The sequence below is a fragment of the Euprymna scolopes genome, chromosome 24, assembly GCF_053919585.1.
Source record: "Euprymna scolopes isolate OS-2025 chromosome 24, ASM5391958v1, whole genome shotgun sequence".
Lineage (NCBI taxonomy): Eukaryota > Metazoa > Mollusca > Cephalopoda > Sepiida > Sepiolidae > Euprymna > Euprymna scolopes.
The window spans coordinates 102,952,962-102,971,816 of record NC_136505.1 but is presented as its reverse complement, the minus strand read 5'-3'; the positions used below and the strand labels follow the sequence as shown (position 1 = coordinate 102,971,816).

The 18,855-nt window shown below is 31.2% G+C and overlaps 1 protein-coding gene across 2 annotated transcripts in view; it reads left to right on the top strand.

The window, feature by feature from the left end:
* The window catches only part of LOC145246889 (programmed cell death protein 6-like), a 111,638-nt gene that overhangs the window by 91,651 nt on the left and 1,132 nt on the right, over window positions 1-18,855 (top strand). For both annotated transcript variants that reach the window (XM_080108762.1, XM_080108761.1), the window contains exons 3-5: window positions 2,683-2,727; window positions 5,592-5,750; window positions 11,943-12,052. In XM_080108762.1, coding sequence (XP_079964888.1) covers window positions 2,683-2,727; window positions 5,592-5,750; window positions 11,943-12,052 — 314 coding nt within the window. The remainder of the gene's footprint in view (window positions 1-2,682; window positions 2,728-5,591; window positions 5,751-11,942; window positions 12,053-18,855) is intronic.

Here is an 18,855-nt window from a genome sequence, read left to right as displayed (position 1 = left end):
CCACAAAGCATTGGCTCCAAAACTACTCCAAAATTGGCAAAGACGCCCAGGAGGCCAGACATTGGTCCATACCATCAAAGCCAAGATCATATGTACCTTTGGTTCAGAAGTTTACTGTTTGCCGCTAGTCTTAGGATTGGCTGCTTGTAACTATCTTGCCCACTGCAAACCGTTGTGCATGGTGTGCATTCATCCAGAGCGCCATGTTTTCCATGGGCGGCACCAGCTCAACTCATCTTTGATGAATGCTACCAAAGTCAAAAAAAAAAGCTGTGGGTGGTCATAACCCAAGATGCACTTGACTTTGTCGTAACGAAAGGTCAGAGAGACCCGATCTGATCAATCAGCTGATCACGTCATGTGATCACTATCTATAAGTTTATCCATCATTAAATAACACATAGATGTATGATGTGCTGTAAACCAAACTAAACCTATTTTTCTACAAAGGGGGTCAGTCATACCTTTGATCACCTTTTACAATACTCCTCAAAACTGTATCTGCAGCTTGCTTCTAAACCCCTATATTTTCATTCTCTAATTCTTGTTTCATTTTCTGTTTGCTTTTTTTTTACTAATTATCAAGGCCAAAAGCCACTCAAAGATAAGAGTTAATGAGATGCACTATCAGTTTAATGATAAAATTTTTTATGTAATGTGTGTTTTGTTTTTTGTTTAATGTTTGTTTTTTTGCTTTTGTTTAATTCCTTGTGTTTTGTTTGTTTGTTCCTTGTGTTTTGTTTGTTTGTTTTTTTTTGTTTTTATATTTTCTTGTGTTTATTTTATTTTTTTTTTTTTTGCTTTCTGTTTTTTTTTTTTCTTTCGGTTTTTTTTTTGTTTTTTCTTTTTGCATTCTGTTTTTTTTTTTTGCTTTCTGTTTTTTTTTTTTTTTGCTTTCGGGTGTTTTTTTTTTTTTGCATTCTGTTTTTTTTGCTTTGTTTTTTTTTTTTTGCTTGCTTTTTGTTTGTTTTTGCTGTTTTTTACAACAATATCATTGGTCTAACTTTACATAACATTTTTCTTTAACCAAGAATATATTGCATGTGTTTAGTCATATGTCTATGAAGTTAAGTCAAATGTGCAAAAACAGAAAAAAACTATTAGGTTGGTGCAAAAGTTTTTGCTAATTTTAAAATTTATAAAACTTGTTGAAAATCTTTATTCACAAAAATAACAACCTTTGCTCTCTATAACTTGATTTTATTAACAAGCTGATAAATGCCTTGTAAAATTCTTAAGGTTTTAACGTGAACGCAATGTTGTTTTGTCAAAATAAGTGGTAACGAGGGCTATGACAACAGCATATTCTTTTCATTGTTTTGACTCTCGAGTGTGTATCCGTTGATATCTTATATGCTTTTATGTCAGGTCTCTATATTGCAAGTGAAACAGTCACATTTGCGAGTGATTTTTCAAAGTGTTAACTAGAAATAATGAAACGTTTACCTTTTGGCGATCGTATTTCTTTCACTGACAATTTTCCAAAGCTCACTACTGAGTGAAAAATATCTTTTCATTTTTTTTTTTTTTTTTTTAATAAAACGAACAAAGTTAAATTATTTAAAAAAATAAGTTTAATAGAACAATATACTTTTTTTTTTTTTTTTTTTTTTTTTTTTAACAAAGGCTGTTTAAAAAAAATATCTGAAGAAATTAAAATGTTCATACCTTCTAGTATCAACATAAAATTTGTTGTATATTTAGAATTACACTAATTGAAAAAGAAAAAAAAAACACACACACACATACACAGAAAAATCTTTATGATGTACATACTCGTCACAGAACTAAGATGTCATCTTCTAAAAATCATGTGGGTTTGGCTAGTAACATTTTATTTGGCTAGTAAACAAAAATATTTAGTTGTCAAAGGTCAACTAAAGATAAATTTGTCCGTTGAGCCCTGGATGTGGTTCTCAGATGATTAACCGTATCGAATATATACTCGAGAGTCAAAACAGTAAGAATATTCTGTTGTCATAGCCCTAGTGAAAATGAGGGAGCAAGGTCAAGAGAATATGCAAGATTTCGCAATTAAATTCTCCTGAGAGATCTTTGGTCAGTAGTGCTGTGTGAGGACGAGCATTATCAATTGGAAGATGATTTCATTTCTGTTGACTAAAGATCGTTTTGGGGTCAACCTGGGCAAGAATATTGCAGGAAAGTATGATGTTTTAATTATCAGAAAAAAAAAAAAAAAGTTATAAATTATTCAAGGTGATAGCTTTAAGTAATAACTAGGGCTTAGACAACAGCATATTCTTTTCATTATTTTGACTCTCGAGTATATATCCGTTAATATCTTATATGTTTTTATATAGACTCATGTGGTTCTCGGTTGATTAATTGTGTCTTACTGTGTCGGGTATATACTCGAGAGTTAAAAGAATAAAAAGAATATGCTGTTGTCACAGCGTTAAGTAATAATAATAATAATATGCATAAAATAAATTGTAAAGATTCAAGATGCCACTTCTATAAACAGGTGAAACTTTTGCACTGACTTGATAATTTTAAATAAATTATTAATTAACCATTTTTCAATTTTCCAAATTATACATATTTGTATTTTCAAATATGCAATTTTCGATGAGATACTTTTATTACTTACTTATACATTTTATTTATTTTATTTTATTTTTTTTACTTAAATGATTTATATATGTATTTTATTTTTTATAGGTACTTGGACTCCTTTCAACCCAGAAACTGTGCGACTTATGATCGGTGAGTGACGATGGGCAATTTATTTTTGTAATTTTTTTACAAAGGAGCCCCCCCTTATGAAGGCCCAGAGGCCACTCGAGGATAAGGGTTAATAATTGTGCAGTGGTCAATGGGACAATGACATAATTGTTAGTAGTGGAAATTTGGTAAATTGGATTACTTAACGGTAACGGCTCATCAAGAACTTGTTTACGTTAGACTTGAAGACGACCAAATTATAGTCAGCCGGAAAGCAGGCGAATGGAAGAGAGTTACAGGTGTGTAGTTCTAAGAAAGAAGCTTTGTTCATGGAATCTACATTTAGGTTTAGGCATGGATAAAGAGTGGGGGAAATTATTGATAGTGTTTTCAGTTAGACGGGTGTTTCTTGTAAAAGTTTGGCAAGAGTGGGGGGGGGGACCATAAATTGGAGCTCAGACGAGCACTTGCCATGAAAAATAACAATAAAGCAGAGACAGACTTGCAACATCTCTTCTGTGAGAAAGAGGTTGCAGGGAAGAGAAAAGGGCATTCCATTTGTTATGTTATTCAAATGTATTTTAACAATGATTTGAACAGCCAACGCACCAAATACAAAATGGTTTATTACTGGAAGTGAACAATGCAAAAGGTACTTACAAAATAGTTTACCTGTTTTTAATGTATACGGTAAACATCGGACTTTACTTGGTACTAGTGTGAAACTAGGTTTGTAATGAGAGTCTGACCACGTGTGGTCGATAGATTGTTTACTAAGCAATCTAATGTTCCTCAAGGTTGCATTTTTCTCACCAGTTCTTTTCAATTATATCATTGACTGGATCTTAAAACAGCAGGGACTAACTGGTGTTCCAGATGTACAGGTCGGACAAGACTTTACAGTCACTAATTTAGACTTTGCTGATAGCATTGCAATATTAGGTAAGACATATGCAGATATCCAAACTACACTTGATGGTATCAATTGTGCAGCTTCGTGAGTTGGCATGAAAATTAATGTCTCAAAAACAAAAATTCTCTCGGCCAACATCCTTCCGCTACATCGAGTCGCTATAAAGAGGTTGACAACTTAAAATACTTCTGTGTCACCATCACAGCCACAGGGCAGGGGAAAAAATGAAATTCAATTCATATTAACAGGATTCACTCTGTTTTCTGCTGACTTGATAATCACCTTTTTGTCGCAAAAAAAAAAAAAAAAAAATCAAGTTAATAACCAAATGCTGCATCTATTAAGCCCTTGTTTGCACAATCCTTCTTTACGGGTGGTCCCGACAAGATGATAATCAAAGGCGGGAAACTTCCATAAAAAAAAAGACAAAAAAAAAAAACACTCTACTAGCTACAACCACTCCACTATATACGATTCCTCCCACTCTCTATCTGTGCTTAAATTTAAATGCAGATTCCATGAACATAGTTTCTTTATCAGGACTGCCTGCTTGTGGAACACTCTTCCACTAGCCTGCTTCCCGGTTGAATACAACATGGTAGCCTTCAAATCCAATGTAAACAAGTTCTTGTTGAGCCGTCCTCATAAATAATCAAATTCTACCCAATTTACACCAGTAACGATTACTAAACTACCACCTTACATTCATTAACCATTATCCTTGAGTGGCCTTTGTACCTTGATAAGTGGTGACTCCCAAGTAAAAAAGAATTTTTTTTTTTTTTTTTTTTTTTTTTTTAAGTCTTCAACCGATGATGTCTTCGGCACATTCTCAGGATTTCTATTTCCAACCATGTCCTAAACACCAGAATCCATCCACAAAGTAAGCGCTTCCTAGACTTGAGGGAGCACTTAAGAGGCTCTAATGGCACAATTGGTTTGATTCACGAAACAATAGCTCCAACACCACAACCGAGCTGGTACAAGAAGAGTCGTGATCTACTAAGGACATGGTTCGCAAATGTCCAAGCTGACTTCGAAGCTATGACCGGCCCTCGTGTCTTCGGTGTGCAATGATGGAATCGCAAATGGCTATGGAGTCACCAGTTGACAGACCTGGATAGATTGCTTTGATTTGTGATGTGGTGAATTCACTCGGAGCCATCACAAGTACACAAAGTATAAGTTACTAAATAGAGTAAAGCCTAAGTACCGAATACAGCAGTGGAAGATTTTATTTTAAACAAAATCTAATAAAGCAATTAAAGGAATTGTTTTTGGCATGCACAATTTTTTTTTTCTGATTCTGACACAGATTCCAATACCGCAAACATCCAGATTCTGATTAATTGTCCCAACACTAATACAGAGTACAACTGATATCTACAGAATGTGCCAGAGTCTGTGTTTTCTTTTGTTTCTCTTTATTTTTTTTTTATATTTGTGAACCAGTGCTCGCTCCTTCAGCAATCACAAATGTTAGAGAAGACGACACCGCCAGAATAGAAGATGAAAGAGAAGAAAACCCACACACAACAACAGAGGGAGTGTCACATACTTTACCTATTAATTTCTTTTCTCTATTTTACAAAGAAATAATTAACTGTCTAAGCATAAGCACACAAATGAACAATATAGAGGATGTAAGCAAAGAAAACCATACACAATATTGCCGCAGCGGCTGTTGAGATTCATTTTCTCTATTTTACAAAGAAAAACAATTCAAGTGTCTGAACTTATGCATACAAATGAACATTTCACGTGTATCAGCTTTCATATCTTGTAATTTTGTAAGTATATAAATGTTTTGTTAATTTTTTTTACCTTTTTACGCTCCTTTTTATTTCACATTAGCACAAGTCATAGTACACAGACACAAGACGTCTGTCTCGTTGATACTGAGGACAAAAAAAATATTGTCTATCCCATTCATATCATAGTTAATGCAACGCGCATAAAATAATTCAAAAACGGTTCTCTCGTTTTCTTGCAGGAATGTTTGATCGAGATTTTTCGGGCACAATCAACTACCAAGAATTCACCCAGTTATGGAAATATGTGACTGATTGGCAAAACACTTTCCGGCAATTCGACCAAGACGGATCTGGATCGATAGACAGGCATGAACTCAAGAATGCATTAATGACTTTCGGTAAAAGACAGTCTTACTATGCTTCAACATTTTTATGTTTATCGATTTTAACATTTTTCACAGAATTTCTTTTTTTTTTTTTTTTTTCCTTTTTTTCCTTTTTTTCCTTTTTTTTCCTTTTTTTTCCTTTTTTTCCTTTTTTTTCCTTTTTTTCCTTTTTTTTCCTTTTTTTCCTTTTTTTTCCTTTTTTTCCTTTTTTTTCCTTTTTTTCCTTTTCCTTTTTTTTCCTTTTTTTTCTTTTTTTTTTCCTTTTTTTTCTTTTTTTCCTTTTTTTTTGCGCATAAGATTTCTTTTCACAGAATTTTTTTTTTTCATTTTTCTTTTCGATTTTTTTTTTTTTTTCTATCTTAGCATCAGATTTCAGCCATGTTTTTAATTTTATTCTACTTGAAATCAACGAAACGAAACTAATCCATGAGTAAAAGACAAATGTTAGCGTCACAGGTTTTGGCCATTCTTTTTCAATTTATTTACTACATAGTTGCCTTTGCCTATTCGTTTCGTAATTTAACTCCTGTTCGCTACTTTAAATCTATGAAACGAAACTAATCCATGAATAAAAGACAAATCTACTTCTATTGTAACCTCAAACTTAAGCTCTTTTATTTATTCATATGCAGTCAAAGAAATGTGTGAATGTTCTGAGCATTTAAAAATTTATTTGTCCTAAGAACTAAATAAAATCATTATTCAACCTTTGAAATATTAATTTGTTTGAAAAATGATGGTGCTATTTCAGACATAAGCGTCCGTTCTCTCCCTCTCACACAATTTTGTTTTTATGTAAATACTTTACCTGTTTCCTATACTTTGTAATTGCTGTTCTCTACTTGAAATTAACGAAACAAAACTAATTGATAAGAAAAAGACAAAAAACTGGTGCTATTGCAATCTTAAAACTTCAAACCCTTTTTCTGTAACAAAGTCAATGATGCTGGGTTAGCAGTAGCAGCTGCGGTATACAAATGACCAGGCCAGTGTGCGATATGACATCACAGCAAAGGAAAAGAAAAAGGAGAGATAAAAAGACACTTTGACAGAGAAGCATGTAATTAAGACGTAGAGGTTTTAAGATTTGTTTGAGACGGGAGGAAGTGGAGATTGGCGTGTTTGAGATGGGAGGGAGTGGGAAATTTTCTGCAAGTAAGTGGTTTTCCTGATATTAAGCAATGTAATGTCTTATGGTAAAAGTGGAGGCCATTGTTGTACGTGCAACTGCGCATATTTTTGACATAATTAATGTACTCACTATCCCCTAGCTAGCTATAACAATAGGTCACAGGTATTCTCTTTATAAAATAGAAATGAAACACCTTGAAAGAATTGTTAAGTGCCAAATAATTTTGTACAGTAAGTATTTATAACTTTTACAACTTCTGCTTTGAAAAATATGGCAGCTGTGAACGACACAAGAACTCTGGAATGTTTCTATCGAACTCGGGAATTTGGAGCTGTTAACAACATAAGAAATGGTAGAAGAGAAACTTTTGTTTCTGAATTTTTTTAGATAAGGGGTCTCATCTTGAGTATCATTTTCACAACGTTTCGATCAATGTAACCTCCGGCCTTCTTCAGGTGTATCATGTCGAACACTGGGAATCTGCACGGAATTTCAAATGGAACCTTTTGTTTAATACATTGAGGAAAGGTGGTAGCAGTAGCATGCTCTCAATCCATCAGCTATGACTGGATCCTAAGTAATTTACAATTATCTTTTTTGGGGGGTTTGCCCGCACTGAGGATTGAACCATCAACCTCCAAAAATGTCATTTTCAACTGAATTTTACCAAGTAGTTTAGCCAATACATCATAGCAGAAGTTTGACAGAAAGACTGTCAAGTTCGGCAAGATACACTTGAAGAAGGGAGACGGTTTCTATTTACTTGCCTCTCCATGAGGCAAGGTCCAGAGTGCCCTTTTTGAGGAGCTGGATATTCCCCACATTAAAAACCAACACAAGGTCAGTTTTTAATGCGATGTATATCCAGTTCCCCCCCTCCCCCCCAAAAAAAGGGGGCACACTGGATAGGAATAAAAGTAAAAATTGTCTCGGTCATGAAGGATTTCTTCTCTACTGACAGATGACAGAAAAGATGAAGTATAGCATTAAAACAGATACTAAACTGTGATCTTGACCTGAAGGTCAAGGTTACATTCACCAAAACATCTCAAGATGAGAATAGTAGTGCTTAGAATGCAAATAATCCAAATTCTTTATTTTCACTACAATTTGATGTTTTTACCTATTGAGCTGACTGCTTACATTATGTCAACAAAACAATGAACAGGATACAAGTCGCCTTGCCCAAATATTCAGATAGTATTTAGATGCAATCATGATTTGCGGCAATTTGCCTTATTTGCCAATAAGATTGATTGGTCAACTATAATGCTACAGAGGTAAAAAAAAAAAAAAAATGCATTAAATCACACAAAAGGGTTGATAAATTGTATTCATTGTTAATTCGTGAGAGGTGAATCTATCACCATACTTTCCCTTTAAAAAACATGCCAGTTGGACTTTTATAAGTACAATACTTAATAGATTTTTTTAAAGGAGAGTAGAGAACGTTTTGTGGAAGCGTTGTCGTCAGCTCCCGTTACTCTCGATTCTCTTTATTTGTCACTCAGTCCTCATTTTTTTAATGAGTGATTTTTCTGACAAAGGGAGAAGAAAAAGCTGTATTCTAAGTTGGCAGTATTTTGCGTGAACAGTCGACAGAGATGGCGGAAATTTTCTGTTTCTATGTCTATCCTTGTAGCCATGTCACTAGTAAGGGTGCTGGAGGTAAACATTTTATCTGTGCTGACGTTATCCGCCTGATAGTCAGGGATCCGAACCTTGGATTAACCACTAAGGAGGCTGTCCTATCAGCAGGTGCAAAGTATTGCTGTATTGCCATTTGCTGAATGGATTCTGGACCATGCAGTAGCTTCTGGTGGGGCCTCTCGATGCCATATTAGTGGGTAATTGTTACGGCTTTACCTTATGTTCTACAAAAAAAAAAAAATTCTTCGTTACTTTTCTCTCTTAGTTTCCCCTCTCTGTCCTGCTCTAAGCAAGTCTGACGACCTAGTCCACAAACTCCAAAATTCCATCATGACAAGTTTCAATAAAAAATACACGATTAAACCCGGATCTGAAACTTCCAATGTAGACCTTCACTACCATGTCTCCTTCTCCAACATCACGGTCTACGTTCTAACCTTCCAGAGGTTGAAGCCCAATTACAGGAGACTAAACCAGACCTTTTATTTTTAAGCGAAACCGGAATTGAACAGACTATTTCTCTAAATGAGTTCGTAATTAAAGGATACTCTAACTTAACTTCCAAATCTGACCCCCAAGATGGCCATGGAATATGTGCCTATATTAAAGATGGCTTTCAATGTAGTAGGGACATCTCCAGAGAAGATCCTAACTTACCCTATATGTGCTTCCGGGTTGCACTGGCTCACACTACCACATTTATATTTACTCTCTAACGCCCCCACAACAGCGGAGTTACTATCTTTAAAAGCATATCTGAGAAAATTGACCAAGTTCTATCAGCATATCCTTCAGCTAACATTCACGTATGTGGAGACTTCAATGTTCATAATGTGGAATGGTTGACCCACTCAAACAAGACCGATGATTAGGGGAAGGTTCTGTCATGATTTCTCCATCGCTTATGACCTCACTCAGATTGTTCACGAACCCACCCATGTGCCTGACAATAACGGCCAGTATGCGAGTCTCCTAGACCTTTTTCTAACAACTTGCCTTGAACTATGTTCAGTTTCTGTTCTGTCTCCTCTTGGATCTTCCGACCACTCAGTTGTATCAATTAAGATAAAAATGAAATGCAATAAGTTCTCAGACATACCTCTCCATCGTACAGTATATCGATACACTACGGCTGACTGGAATAGCTTCCGTACATTTATATCGGATCTTCCTCTGCGTTCCATGTTTAAAAAGGATTTGTGGTATATATTGACAGAATGGTTAATGGTAGGTATAGACAATTTCATACCCTCGAAAAAGTTCCAGCAAAAACCTAACAGCCAGCCATGGTTTTCTCCAGAATGTGCTGCTGCTATTGCGCACAGAAATCACTTTTTCCACTGCTTCCAACGTAATAAATGTATGGAAACTAAAGCCGCTTTCAGGACTGCCAGCAACCATTGTAAGAAAGTAAAAGAATGCAAGAGAGTTATATGCTCAGTCCATCAAGTCCAAAGTAGCTGAGCAGCAGCTTGGTTCCCACCAGTTTTGGCAAATACCAAACAGAATCCTGAACAGAAGCATGTGCTCTATCCCAACTATCATCAATGGACCTGAGTTAATCTCGTCAGCATCAGACAAAGCTAAGCTCTTTGCCAAGAACTTTGCAGCTAATTCTACCCTTTGCGACCAAGGCCGCCAACCCCCAATATTTCCTTCTGTATCAGAAAACACGCTATGTGATATACAAATATCTGTACGTGATGTTGCCAAGCTAATCAAAAACCTTGATTCCAGTAAAGCAACCGGCCCTGGCGGTATTCCAATTATAGTACTCAAAAAACTTCAAGCAGAACTTGCGCCCATACTTACAAAACTGTTTAAACGTTGTCTTAAGGAGAATTGCTTCCCATTACCCTGGAAAATCTCATCAGTATGCCCTGTATTTAAGAATTCAGGTGATCGTTCATCCCCCTCTCAGTACAGGCCAATAAGTCTCCTGTGCGTCATGAGTAAGTTGCTGGAATCTGTGTTAAATACAGAAGTAATCAACCATCTCAACAAAAATAACCTTAGTGACACACAATATGGTTTCCGTTCTGCTAGATCTACAGCAGATGTGCTTACAGTTATATCTTGTAGGATTAGTGAATCTCTCGACAGAGACAACCTTTCTAGGGCAATTGCTCTTGGCATATCAAAGGCTTTTGATAGAGTATGGCATAAAGGTTTACTTAACAAGATCTCCAGCTATGGTATAGCTGGAAATATCTTCTCAATTATTATATCATTTCTCTCTGATAGGTTCATAAGAGTAGTTGTTGATGGGCAAAAATCAGAAGCTCACAGTATTAATGCTGGAGTCCCTCAGGGGTCCATCTTGGGCACAACTCTTTTCCTGATCTACATTAATGATGTTCCAAATCACATCCTTACATCATTCGTAGACATTTTTGCTGACGACACTACCATCTATGGTAGCACATCTAAGACAGTAAACGACCAAGTTCTCTCCGATTCTCTCTCCTCTGATCTTGATCATGTTGTACAATGGGGAAAGGAGTGGCTGGTTACTTTTAAAGCATCTAAAACCAAGCTTCTTCTTTACATCATCAACGTTCTGATCCCCATCTGGCATCAATTAAAATGAATGTCTCTCGTCTTGGGGAGGCCTCAAGTTTTGACAGGCTTCTGGACTTGACCTTTACTCCTGATCTTAAATGGAATACGTACATTAAATCCGTTGCCAAGGCTGCTGGAAAAATGGTTGGATCCTTCTATCGATCCAGAGATATCTCACTGCTGATACAATTCTCTATCTATATAAGAGCCAGATACATCCAAGGATGGAATACTGTTGCCGCATATGGGCAGGAGCTGCTAGAAAAGACTTGTCCTGCCTTGATAGGGTTCAAAATAGACTTCGTGGCCTGGTGAGAGATGTCCTTTTCTCTTCTCTGCAACCTCTACCTCACAGAAGAGGTGTTGCGAGTTTGTCTGCTGTATCGTTATTTTCATGGAAAGTGTTCGACTGAGCTTCAATCTATGGTCCCCCCTCGCCAAACTTTCACAAGAAACACTCGTCTAGCTGAAAACACTATAAATAATTTCCCCCACTCTTTATCTGGGCCTAAACCTAAACATAGATTCCATGATCAAAGCTTCTTTCTTAGAACTGCACGCCTGTGGAATTGTCTTCTGTTTTCCTGCTTTCCAGCCGTCTATAATATGGTTGTTTTCAAATCCAACGTGAACAAGTTTCTGATGAGCCGTTCCACTTAAGTTAACAAATTTACCGAACTTCCGTTACTATCGATTACTATATTGTCCTTTTGACTACTGTACACTCATTAACCCTTATCCTTGAGTGGCCTATCGGCCTTGATAAGTGGTGACGCCTATGTAGTAAAAAAAAAAAAAAAAAAATCAACCAACAAGTTTTAATTTATTCAAATCTTTTTTCTCTCCAATTTTTGTTCCAGGTTTCCAACTATCTGAGCGATTTTATGATATCCTAGTGATGAAGTTCGACCGTCAAGGCAGGGGAGTGATTGCATTTGACGATTTCATCCAATGTTGTGTAGTGCTTCAGGTAACATTTGTTTTATTTATTTATTTTATTTTATTTATTTATTTTTTTAATATGCATGTAACATCCGAGGTTAGTCATTTTTTTTCTCCTCTTTTTTCTGTTTCTATTCTCTCTCCAGTCTCTTTCCCTCTCCAGTCTCTTTCCCTCTCCAGTCTCTTTCCCTCTCCAGTCTCTTTCCCTCTCCAGTCTCTTTCCCTCTCTAATCTATCATTCCCTCTCTAATCTATCATTCCCTCTCCAGTCTCTTTCCCTCTCCAGTCTCTTTCCCTCTCTAATCTATCATTCCCTCTCCTGCAGAGAGACCATATCTCTGGAAAAAAAAACGAGTGTTTGAAAACTTCCACAGTTTCATTAATCCCAACATGTGTGGGACATAGGTGAGAAAGACCAAATCCGAGTTCTAGGCATACTATAGACTATTTATATAAAAAAAATCCTTTTGTGCAAACTCACATATATATTATTTAATTCAAATTCATTATTGAGATGAGTATTATTTATTAATTTATTGCGGACTATTATCCTCATCTTTTTTAGTTGTTGTTTCACGACGTTTCGGCCAAATATTCCTCTGGCCTTTGTCAGGTGCTAACCATGACGGGATAGGAACTCCGAATCTCCTAACTGCATCCTCAGCAATCACTGCCATCCATAGTTGTTGTTGTCTCACCGCATTTTGGCCAAGTGAGCCTCTGGCCGGTTTTTTGGGTAGGATTGAAACAGCTATCTTCATAAAATTCTCACCTGGAACCAAAGCGATCCAACGTCTGTCCAGTGCGTCACGGACCAACCTTGATAGCTCTTCGGGGCCCATAGTGCAATGGATAGAAACGTTGAATCTCGATGGTTCCAGGTGAGAATTGTCTGAAGATAATGGTTTCAATCCTACCCAAAGTTGGCCAGGGGCTTACTTGACCAAAATGTTATGAGACGACAACAAATATGGAAGGCAGTAATTGCTGAGAATGCAGTTAGGAGATTCGGAGTTTGTATCCTGTCGCGGTTACCACCTGAGAAGGCCAGAGGAATAGTTGGCTGAAACGTCATGAAACAACAACTAAGAAAGATGAGGATAATAGTCCACAATAAATAAATTAATATATATATATATATATATATATAAAATCAGGGAGAACTGATGTTGCCTGGGATTGAATGATGATCGACAAATGTCATGCTCTCATATTTTTATTGTTGGTGAAACCATCCATTTTTTTAATCAAATCGATTGATTGCCTGCTCTAGTTGGGGACACATTGTGGTGCACTGGGAGAAAGCTTCACATGCTTTCCCACGGAGACTTAGTCCACAATACATATTGCACTGTAGAGAACCTACTGTTGATTTTATTAAATTATTTTTTATAACTAGCCTGAGTGCACGGCATTGCCCGAGTGTTTGGAAGCGTGTGTTGAGCAAAAAAAAAATGCTAGTAAGCAGGCAGGCAGGCAGGCAGGCTTGAACCCATACCGCGAAGGAGGAAAAGAACATGAACAAAACATGACGGTCTTTGCCGTTGCATCCATCATTAAACCAGAAGTGGCAAAGGTTTAAATTAAGGCTAGTCTATTGAAAAGAGGGGATGATTTTCGAAAATGTCAGCAAAAAAAAAAAAAAAGTGACCCCTCCCCACTCTTTGTAGAAAAGTACTCAGTTGAGGGTGAAGGAATTAATGTTTTTGACCAATTTTTCAATATTTGTTGACCGAAGGGATGAGCTTCAAAACGATACCAATCTTGTGAAAATCCATCGTCTTTGTCAAAAGTTATAGACATACATACAAACATGCATACATTTAAACAGACAGATGAGATTTAGACGCATGAAGTGGATTTGTGCAAAATTTCATAGAAATCGGCCCAGCCGTTTCAGAGTCCATAGGGATCTCACTCATACCCACAAAGTTCCTTTTATATAACAGTAATAATATTATAATGATATAATAGAACATATAAATGCGCACATAAATAATATTATAATAATAATAGTACATATAAATATTATAATAATAATAATACATATAAATAATATTATAATAATAATAATACATATAAATATTATAATAATAATACATATAAATATTATAATAATACATATAAATATTATAATAATAATATATATAAATATTATAATAATAATAGTACATATAAATAATATAATAATAATACATATAAATAATATAATAATAATACATATAAATAATATAATAATAATACATATAAATAATATAATAATAATACATATAAATAATAATAATACATATAAATATAATAATAATAATACATATAAATAATATAATAATAATACATATAAATAATATAATAATAATACATATAAATAATATAATAATAATACATAAAAATAATATAATAATACATATAAATAATATAATAAAAATAATACATATAAATATTATAATAATAATAATACATATAAATATAATAATAATAATACATATAAATATTATAATAATAATAATACATATAAATATTATAATAATAATAATACATATAAATATTATAATAATAATAATAATACATATAAATAATATAATAATAATACATATAAATAATAATAATAATACATATAAATATAATAATAATAATACATATAAATAATATAATAATACATATAAATAATATAATAATACATATAAATATAATAATCATAATACATATAAATAATATAATAATAATACATATAAATAATATAATACATATAAATAATATAATAATAATAATACATATAAATAATATAATAATAATAATACATATAAATAATATAATAATAATACATATAAATAATATAATAATAATACATATAAATAATATAATAATAATAATACATATAAATAATATAATAATAATAATACATATAAATAATATTATAATACATATAAATATTATAATAATAATAATAATACATATAAATAATATAATAATAATACATATAAATAATAATAATAATACATATAAATAATAATACATATAAATATTATAATAATAATAATACATATAAATATTATAATAATAATAATACATATAAATAATATAATAATAATAATACATATAAATAATATAATAATAATAATACATATAAATAATATAATAATAATACATATAAATAATATAATAATAATAATACATATAAATAATATAATAATACATATAAATAATATAATAATACATATAAATAATATAATAATAATACATATAAATAATATAATAATAATAATGCATATAAATAATATAATAATAATACATATAAATAATATAATACATATAAATAATATAATAATACATATAAATAATATAATAATAATACATATAAATAATATAATAATAATAATACATATAAATAATATAATAATAATAATACATATAAATAATATAATAATAATAATACATATAAATAATATAATAATACATATAAATAATATAATAATAATAATACTACATATAAATAATATAATAATAATACTACATATAAATAATATAATAATAATACTACATATAAATAATATAATAATAATACATATAAATAATATAATAATAATACATATAAATATAATAATAATAATACATATAAATAATATAATAATACATATAAATAATATAATAATACATATAAATAATATAATAATAATACATATAAATAATATAATAATAATACATATAAATAATATAATAATAATAATACTACATATAAATAATATAATAATACTACATATAAATAATATAATAATAATACATATAAATAATATAATAATAATACATATAAATATAATAATAATAATACATATAAATATAATAATAATAATACATATAAATATCATAATAATAATACATATAAATATCATAATAATAATACATAATACATATAAATATAATAATAATAATACATATAAATATAATAATAATAATAATACATATAAATATAATAATAATAATACATATAAATAATATTATAATAGTAATAATAATACATATAAATATTATAATAATACATATAAATAACATTATAATAATAATAATAATACATATAAATATTATAATAGTAATAATAATACATATAAATATTATAATAATACATATAAATAACATTATAATAATAATAATAATAATACATATAAATATTATAATAATAATAATAATACATATAAATAATATTATAATAATAATAATAATACATATAAATAATATTATAATAATAATAATAATACATATAAATAATATTATAATAATAATAATAATACATATAAATAATATTATAATAATAATAATAATACATATAAATAATATTATAATAATAATAATAATACATATAAATAATATTATAATAATAATAATAATACTACATATAAATAATATTATAATAATAATAATACATATAAATAACATTATAATAATAATAATACATATAAATATTATAATAGTACATATAAATATTATAATAATAATACATATGAATACGCACATATTCATGTCTGTTTTTACATCCTTTTTAATCTTTCACTTTTTATGAAGCAACAAAAAATCTGGATAATTGTCCCCCCCCCTCCCCCGTTCTCTCCAAATCAATAAATTGTTGCTTAGGTTAATCCCATTGATTTCGGACACACCTTATCTTAGGATAATCAGCCTTGCTAATCTGACCACCATTTTTTTTTTTTTTTTTTTTTTTTTTTTTTTTTTTATCAATTGTGGAAGCGGATGTTTTTCTGAATTATCGCTTAACAAAGTATCGGATTAAAGAATTGTTTGTTTTGTCAGCTGAAAAAACATTAAAACGGAAATTTTATTTAAAAATAGTGTTGGGAAGATTAATCGGGATCAGAGAATCAGAAAAATTGGAAATTTTCAGGGGATCGGAATTGGTAAAATTTATGTCTACTTTCCAATGCCAAAAACGACTCTTTTAATGATTTTTTTTTTTTTTAACAAAATCTTTCACTGCTGGTAGTAATAATAAAATAATCAATATTTATTGATTTTAAACTAGTAAAACTAAAATCTATAAATTACCCCCTCCCCCGAACAAGTGTTTTTACATTTAAAAAAAATATATATAGACACGTTTAACACGTGTTTCTACAGTCATCAAGAAAAAAAATAACTACTTTATAGTTAAATACTGGAATTGGTAATTGTATTGGAATTGGAAAAAATATTGGAATTTTCCTCTCACTATTTAAAACAAAAGCAAACAAGTGGTGAACTTATATTATCTGAATTGGATAATATTGTTTTCATCTTGTGCATGATACAGAAATAAGTATCCTCACAAAATGTTTTAAAGGGGAGGGAAGTCATGCCTTCAGAGCACACATAAAAGTGCATTTAGAGATTTGGGAATGCTTCCATTATCTTCCCTGGTAAATTTTACATTAAATTATACTTTCAGATTTTATGTAAATTCTTTAATCTTTGTTCTCAGCAGTGAGATTATTTGCTAGCAAATCCAAAGAAATTCGACGGTTGTTGAAAATTTTTAAAACGCAAATAAAATTTTTTAAAAAATGACGAATTAAAATTTTTTTGGTAAATTCTTTTTTAATCTTTTAAAACTAAAAGGAATTGATTTAAAAATTTACATTATTTTTTTAACACCAAACACATTATTTTGTTTTTCTTAACTTTTTATATAAATTATAAAGGAACAGATGGCAATTCACTTGCACATTTTTTTTAAATTTTAAAAAGAAAATAAAAAAAAAATTAGTCCCCTTTCAACATGACTTTTTAAAAAAATTATAAAATAAAACAACCAATTTGAAACCGTAAACAGACAGCCATGTTTTTTTTTTTTTTTTTTTGAGAGAGAAAATGGTTTTACTGATGTTTAACTGATAAAGAGTGAATATAAAGGGACGTAATTCGTTTTTAATTAACGTTTGCAATGATGATGATGACTTTTTGTGACATTGGACAAGTAAATTAATATTTAGATGATTAGCAGGGGATGTCCAGCTTTGCCACGTCATAAAATATGCTTACATATATTTTAATTCATGCAGATTTCATATTTATTATTACAGACCCAATTCTCTATTGAATATATATATATATATATATATATATATATATATAAAATGTGATTAAGATGGATGAAATCCAACAATGTGAAAAATAGATTGGAGGTGGAAGTACATGAACCCTCAACGTTTTGCTCGATTTATGCAGGCTTTTTCATATATATATATATATATATAGTACTGATTTCAAAAGTTTAAAAAAGGAAATGAATCGGGTCCCATAAGCTAGAATCGAAATGAAAACATTTAGTGCTCCAGCCACATTTCCTACCGTTTGAGCTAACCTGACAGATAGATAAGAAAGATTTAAAATTAAACCATTTCTAACTTTAATTGAATTTGGGCATGTGGAAAGCTAATAGAAATACATCAACCAGTTGAAGTGAACATTTTGCATTTCAACATGCCGACATCTTTCTGTGCACGTTATTCTATCCATCCAAACAAAGATTTTACTCGTTATAAACCATCCTTGATGTACGATTACTGTTTCCTGTTAATTTCAGTGTTATGTGACTAGTAGTTTATTGGTTTAATATTTTCACACACACACACACACGTACGTACATACATACATCTACTGTTTTATTTATATAGATAAATTTGAACCCACTTTTTAATGTGTTCAATCTTTTACTGTGATGTAAACCCAAGGTTGGGACCACAAAAGGAAAACACAAATTAGGTGTAAGAAAGCTAAACTTTGGAATTCCCTTCCGGGTTCCTGCTTCCCCAACTGTACTGACATGTAGAAGTTCAAGTGTAATGT